General features: G+C 51.8%; 1 protein-coding gene across 1 annotated transcript in view; it reads left to right on the top strand.

Moving 5' to 3' along the window:
- LOC117474441 (spectrin beta chain, non-erythrocytic 1-like) overlaps positions 1-7500 on the top strand; it is a gene marked incomplete at its 5' end in the record, with an annotated part of 27598 nt that overhangs the window by 2277 nt on the left and 17821 nt on the right. The window contains 7 exon segments of the mRNA XM_034120221.1: positions 771-860; positions 937-1209; positions 1540-1670; positions 2023-2227; positions 4346-4720; positions 5115-5359; positions 6609-6747. Of these exon segments, the coding sequence (XP_033976112.1) occupies positions 771-860; positions 937-1209; positions 1540-1670; positions 2023-2227; positions 4346-4720; positions 5115-5359; positions 6609-6747 (1458 nt within the window).

The raw sequence follows: 7500 nt of genomic DNA, 5'->3' as shown, positions 1-7500 counted from the left end.
AGTCCTCACAGGTGTATCTGTTCAGGTGTATCTGTTCAGGTGTATCTGTTCAGGTGTATCTGTTCAGGTGTATCTGTTCAGGTGTATCTGTTCAGGTGTATCTGCTCAGGTGTATCTGTTCAGGTGTATCTGCTCAGGTGTATCTGTTCAGGTGTATCTGTTCAGGTGTATCTGTTCAGGTGTATCTGCTCAGGTGTATCTGCTCAGGTGTATCTGCTCAGGTGTATCTGTTCAGGTGTATCTGCTCAGGTGTATCTGTTCAGGTGTATCTGCTCAGGTGTATCTGTTCAGGTGTATCTGCTCAGGTGTATCTGTTCAGGTGTATCTGCTCAGGTGTATCTGTTCAGGTGTATCTGTTCAGGTGTATCTGTTCAGGTGTATCTGTTCAGGTGTATCTGCTCAGGTGTATCTGCTCAGGTGTATTTGTTCAGGTGTATCTGTTCAGGTGTAGTCTGCTCAGGTGTCAGGTGTATCTGTTCAGGTGTATCTGTTCAGGTGTATCTGTTCAGGTGTATCTGCTCAGGTGTATCTGCTCAGGTGTATTTGTTCAGGTGTATCTGTTCAGGTGTAGTCTGCTCAGGTGTCAGGTGTATCTGTTCAGGTGTAGTCTGCTCAGGTGTAGTCTGCTCAGGTGTATCTGTTCAGGTGTAGTCTGCTCAGGTGTAGTCTGCTCAGGTGTATCTGTTCAGGTGTAGTCTGCTCAGGTGTATCTGCTCAGGTGTAGTCTGCTCAGGTGAACGTCAGGTGACTAACACACTGTGTGTCCTCAGCTGTGGGTGCAGGAGAGGATGGCCGTGGCCACGTCCTCAGACCACGGGAACAACCTGCAGACGGTGCAGCTGCTCATCAAGAAGAACCAGGTCAGAACGCGTTCAGGAACATCTGACCCAGGATCTGTTCCACATCATGTCTCATGTATTTAAACATGGTCCTCAGACGCTGCAGAAGGAGATCCAGGGTCATCAGCCTCGTATCGACGACATCCTGGAGCGCAGCGTCAGCCTCCTGAAGGACGAGTCCTCGGAGGCGACCCGTGGGCGTCTGGCGGCGCTGCAGGAGCTGTGGGCTCAGCTGAAGGAGGAGGCGCAGCGACGCCTCGACCGCCTGCAGGAGGCGCACCGTGCGCAGCAGTACTACTTTGACGCTGCCGAGGCCGAAGCCTGGATGAGCGAGCAGGAGCTGTACATGATGTCTGAGGAGAAGGCCAAGGTGAGGTCACATGATACACTGTGTTCACCTGATGTAGCCCCGCCCCTTTCCCCTGTCTGAGGAGAAGGCCAAGGTGAGGTCACATGATACACTGTGATCACCTGATGTAGCCTCCCCCCTTTCCGGGGGTTCGAACATTTGAGATTTGAGGAAAAAGTGCGAAATCTTTGAAAAAAGTCAGAAATTTGAGGAAAAAAGTCAGAATTTTGAGATTTTGAGAAAAAAATCTGGATTTTTTTATTTTTTGAAAAAAAGTCAGTATTTTGAGAAATGTCTGAAAAGATTGAGATGTGTGTGTGTGTGTGTGTGTTTTGAATGTGTGTGTTCCAGGACGAACTGAGTGCGGTCACCATGCAGAAGAAGCATCAGATCGCGGAGCAGGCGGTGGAGGATTACGCTGAGGCGGTGCACCTGCTGTCCAAGACCAGCAGAGGCCTGGTGGCCGAGGCTCACCCCGAGAGGTCGCTATGCTATCATTATTATTTCTATTATTATTATATTACTATCAGTGTTCAGGACCTCTGTAGATAAAGAGGATGTTATTGGTGTTTATTTAGGGTTTGTTTATGTTATTTATCTGCGTATCTGAGTTGCTTTAAAGCCCTAACAAACATTATCTTTGCTCAACTTCAGTCATGAAACAGACCTAACCCTAACCTGCTTCACATTCACAGAAACTTCAATAAAATGCATTTCAATATTATAATACATTGTGTATAACAGGAGTGTGTGTGTGTGTGTGTGTGTGTGTGTGTGTGTGTGTGTGTGTGTGTGTGTGTGTGTGTGTGTGTGTGTGTGTGTGTGTGTGTGCAGTGAGAGGATCAGCATGCGTCAGTCTCAGGTGGATAAGCTGTATGCAGGTATGAAGGACCTATCAGAGGAGAGGCGGGGCCGACTGGATGAGAGGCTCCGCCTCTTCCTGCTGAACAGGGAAGTGGACGAGCTGGAGCAGTGGGTCGCTGAGAGGGAGGTGGTGGCAGGAAGTCATGAACTGGGACAGGACTACGAGCACGTTACTGTACGTACACACACACACATGTTGATGCATTAAAGCAGTGGTTCTCAAAGTGGGGGGCGCAGAGGCAGGACAGGGGGGGGGCGCAGAGGCAGGACAGGGGGGGCACAGAGGCAGGACAGGGGGGGCGCAGAGGCAGGACAGGGGGGGGCGCAGAGGCAGGACAGGGGGCGGCGCAGAGGCAGGACAGGGGGCGGCGCAGAGGCAGGACAGGGGGGGGCGCAGAGGCAGGACAGGGGGGGCGCAGAGGCAGGACAGGGGGGCGCAGAGGCAGGACAGGGGGCGGCGCAGAGGCAGGACAGGGGGGGGCGCAGAGGCAGGACAGGGGGCGGCGCAGAGGCAGGACAGGGGGGGCACAGAGGCAGGACAGGGGGGGGCGCAGAGGCAGGACAGGGGGGGGGCGCAGAGGCAGGACAGGGGGGGGCGCAGAGGCAGGACAGGGGGCGGCGCAGAGGCAGGACAGGGGGGGGCGCAGAGGCAGGACAGGGGGGGGCGCAGAGGCAGGACAGGGGGGGCACAGAGGCAGGACAGGGGGCGGCGCAGAGGCAGGACAGGGGGGGGCGCAGAGGCAGGACAGGGGGGGCGCAGAGGCAGGACAGGGGGGGCGCAGAGGCAGGACAGGGGGGCCGCAGAGGCAGGACAGGGGGGGGCGCAGAGGCAGGACAGGGGGGGGGCGCAGAGGCAGGACAGGGGGGGGGCGCAGAGGCAGGACAGGGGGGGCGCAGAGGCAGGACAGGGGGGGCGCAGAGGCAGGACAGGGGGGGGCGCAGAGGCAGGACAGGGGGGGCGCAGAGGCAGGACAGGGGGGGCGCAGAGGCAGGACAGGGGGGCGCAGAGGCAGGACAGGGGGGGGCGCAGAGGCAGGACAGGGGGGGGGCGCAGAGGCAGGACAGGGGGGGGCGCAGAGGCAGGACAGGGGGGGCGCAGAGGCAGGACAGGGGGGGCGCAGAGGCAGGACAGGGGGGGCGCAGAGGCAGGACAGGGGGGGCGCAGAGGCAGGACAGATGTGAGACTGGGTTGGTCTCAAACGTTTTGGTCACCATTAACGTAAACAATTATTTCCGAGGCACACGTTTATATGATCATTATAGTTATAAAAAGTAGTGGAGTAGAAGTACACCATGTACCTCTGAACTGTAGAGGAGTAGAAGTACACCATGTACCTCTGAACTGTAGTGGAGTAGAAGTACACCATGTACCTCTGAACTGTAGTGGAGTAGAAGTACACCATGTACCTCTGAACTGTAGTGGAGTAGAAGTACACCATGTACCTCTGAACTGTAGTGGAGTAGAAGTACACCATGTACCTCTGAACTGTAGTGGAGTAGAAGTACACCATGTACCTCTGAACTGTAGTGGAGTAGAAGTACACCATGTACCTCTGAACTGTAGAGGAGTAGAAGTACACCATGTACCTCTGAACTGTAGAGGAGTAGAAGTACACCATGTACCTCTGAACTGTAGTGCAGTAGAAGTACACCATGTACCTCTGAACTGTAGTGGAGTAGAAGTACACCATGTACCTCTGAACTGTAGAGGAGTAGAAGTACACCATGTACCTCTGAACTGTAGAGGAGTAGAAGTACACCATGTACCTCTGAACTGTAGTGGAGGAGAAGTACACCATGTACCTCTGAACTGTAGTGCAGTAGAAGTACACCATGTACCTCTGAACTGTAGTGGAGTAGAAGTACACCATGTACCTCTGAACTGTAGTGGAGTAGAAGTACACCATGTACCTCTGAACTGTAGTGGAGGAGAAGTACACCATGTACCTCTGAACTGTAGTGGAGGAGAAGTACACCATGTACCTCTGAACTGTAGTGGAGTAGAAGTACACCATGTACCTCTGAACTGTAGTGGAGGAGAAGTACACCATGTACCTCTGAACTGTAGTGGAGTAGAAGTACACCATGTACCTCTGAACTGTAGTGGAGTAGAAGTACACCATGTACCTCTGAACTGTAGAGGAGTAGAAGTACACCATGTACCTCTGAACTGTAGTGGAGTAGAAGTACAGAGTAGCATGAAATGGAAATATTCAAGTCCCTCAAAATTGCATTCAATACAGTACTTGCGTTCATGTACTTAGTTACTTTACACCACTGATTTTATTTGCAGATGCTGCAGGAGCGTTTCCGGGAGTTCGCCCGCGACACGGGGAACATCGGTCAGGAGCGCGTGGACACGGTGAACCGGCTGGCGGACGATCTGATCAACGCGGGGCACGGCGACGCGGCCACGGTGGCGGAGTGGAAGGACGGGCTGAACGAGGCGTGGGCCGACCTGCTGGAGCTCATCGACACCCGCACGCAGATCCTCGCCGCCTCCTTCGAGCTGCACAAGTTCTACCACGACGGCAAGGAGATCCTGCTGCGCATCGTGGACAAACAGAAGAAGCTTCCGGAGGAGGCGGGACGCGACCAGAACACCGTGGAGACGCTGCAGAGGATGCACTCGACCTTCGAGCACGACATCCAGGCGCTGGGGACGCAGGTACGATCCCCCCGGGGGGCTGGGTTAAAGTATACATTAACCCCAACCTACTACTTTCAATCTGAGGTCGCAGCTAAACGTCATGTTTAAATGTTCACAGATGATCACTCGTTACTCTGGTTGATCAGAAAGTAGTTCCCTGACAGCATGTCCCTCTGTGCCCCCTCAGAGCTGTCACTCAAACAGAGACACGCCCAACATCTTTAAAGTCATATATATACTGCAACAAAGTGGATCATTTAACTAGTAGCAGTAGTAGTAGTTGTTGTTGTTGTTGTTGTTGTAGTAGTAGTTGTTGTGGTAATCCTTTTATTTATTTTTCATTCCAAAAATGTCCAAAATATATGAAAAATGACCGTTTGCTGAGTAACGTTGACCTTTGCCCCCCCTGCAGGTGCGGCAGCTGCAGGACGACGCGGTGCGCCTGCAGGCGGCGTACGCGGGGGATAAAGCTGATGACATCCAGCGGAGGGAGCAGGAGGTTCTGGAGGCCTGGAGGTTCCTGCTGGAGGCCTGCGACGCCCGGAGGCTGAGGCTCATCCACACCGGGGACAAGTTCAGGTTCTTCAGCCTGGTGAGGGACCTCATGCTGTGGATGGAGGACGTGATCTGGCTCATCGAGGCCCAGGAGAACCCCAGGTACCCCCAGCGCTAAGCTAACACACAGGAGTACAATACTACTTCTCTAGTATTATTATTTATAAAGCACTTTAAAACCTCCAGACCAAAGTGCAGTCAAATAAACAAATACACATACGAAAAGTAGTGCAGGGAGGACGTGTTTCTGTAGAGGAACCTGAAGGCAGCATCTCTGCAGCTAACCACAGAAAACCATTGAAGAGAGCCAGGGACAGGAAGTGAGGAGATGCTGACTCATGTCAGGGTTTAGGACTCATAATGCTGACTCATGTCAGGGTTTAGGACTCATAATGCTGACTCATGTCAGGGTTTAGGACTCATAATGCTGACTCATGTCAGGGTTCAGGACTCATAATGCTGACTCATGCCAGGGTTTAGGACTCATAATGCTGACTCATGCCAGGGTTTAGGACTCATAATGCTGACTCATGCCAGGGTTTAGGACTCATGTCAGGGTTTAGGACTCATAATGCTGACTCATGCCAGGGTTTAGGACTCATAATGCTGACTCGTGTCAGGGTTCAGGACTCATAATGCTGACTCATGCCAGGGTTTAGGACTCATAATGCTGACTCATGTCAGGGTTCAGGACTCATAATGCTGACTCATGTCAGGGTTTAGGACTCATAATTCTGACTCGTGTCAGGGTTCAGGACTCATAATGCTGACTCATGCCAGGGTTTAGGACTCATAATGCTGACTCATGCCAGAGTTTAGGACTCATAATGCTGACTCATGCCAGGGTTTAGGACTCATACCCTAACCCTAACCCTCATGCCAGGGTTTAGGACTCATAATGCTGACTCATACCAGAGTTTAGGACTCATAATGCTGACACATGCCAGGGTTTAGGACTCATAATGCTGACTCATGCCAGGGTTTAGGACTCATACCCTAACCCTAACCCTCATGCCAGGGTTTAGGACTCATAATGCTGACTCATGCCAGGGTTTAGGACTCATACCCTAACCCTAACCCTCATGCCAGAGTTTAGGACTCATAATGCTGACACATGCCAGGGTTTAGGACTCATAATGCTGACTCATACCAGAGTTTAGGACTCATAATGCTGACACATGCCAGGGTTTAGGACTCATAATGCTGACTCATGCCAGGGTTTAGGACTCATACCCTAACCCTAACCCTCATGCCAGGGTTTAGGACTCATAATGCTGACTCATGCCAGGGTTTAGGACTCATAATGCTGACTCATGCCAGGGTTTAGGACTCATTCTCCTGTGTGTTCCAGAGACGTGTCGTCGGTGGAGCTGCTGATGAATAACCATCAGGGCATCAAGGCGGAGATCGATGCTCGTAACGACAGCTTCACGACCTGCATCGAGCTCGGGAAGTCGCTACTGGCCCGGAAACACTTTGCTTCTGAGGAGGTGAGGGGGGCTAGAGGGTGGAGAGGTTACACAACAGGTCGTTGAATAGCTCAGCTGGTAGAGGAGGGACCATGCTCTGGAGCTGCGTCCCCCAGAGGAGGGACCATGCTCTGGAGCTGCGTCCCCCAGAGGAGGGACCATGCTCTGGAGCTGCGTCCCCCAGAGGAGGGACCATGCTCTGCATGTCATTCCCTCTGTGCCCCCACAGAGCTGTCACTCAAATAGAGACACCTGTGGCCCAACATCTTTAAAATAATATATATATATATATATACTGTAACAAAGTGGATAATTTAACTAGTAGTGGTAGTAGTACATTACATTACATTGCATTTAGCTGACGCTTTTATCCAAAGCGACTTACAATAAGTGCATTCGACCAAGAAGATACAAACTTGAAGAAAACAGAATCATATAAGTACATCAGGTTTCATAGAGCCAAAACATTTCAAGTGCTACTCAACTAGCTTTAGATAAGCCAGTCCTTTGTTAGTAAGTCCTTTGTTAGAAAGTCCTTTGTTAGTAAGTCCTTTCTTAGTATATAAGTGCTTTGTTAGTATATAAGTGCTTTGTTAGTATATAAGTGCTTTGTTAGTGCTTCTATTGCTCGAAGTGGAGTCTAAAGAGATGAGTCTTCAGTCTGCTCTGGAAGATGTGTAAGCTTTCTGCTGTCCTGATGTCAATGGGGAGCTCATTCCACCATGTTGGAGCCAGGATATCAAACCCACGTGTTTCTGCTGATGGGAACTTGGG

This window comes from Trematomus bernacchii, unplaced genomic scaffold (assembly GCF_902827165.1).
Source record: "Trematomus bernacchii unplaced genomic scaffold, fTreBer1.1, whole genome shotgun sequence".
NCBI lineage: Eukaryota > Metazoa > Chordata > Actinopteri > Perciformes > Nototheniidae > Trematomus > Trematomus bernacchii.
Note: the sequence above shows the minus strand (reverse complement) of the source record. Positions and strands in the feature narration are given on the sequence as shown.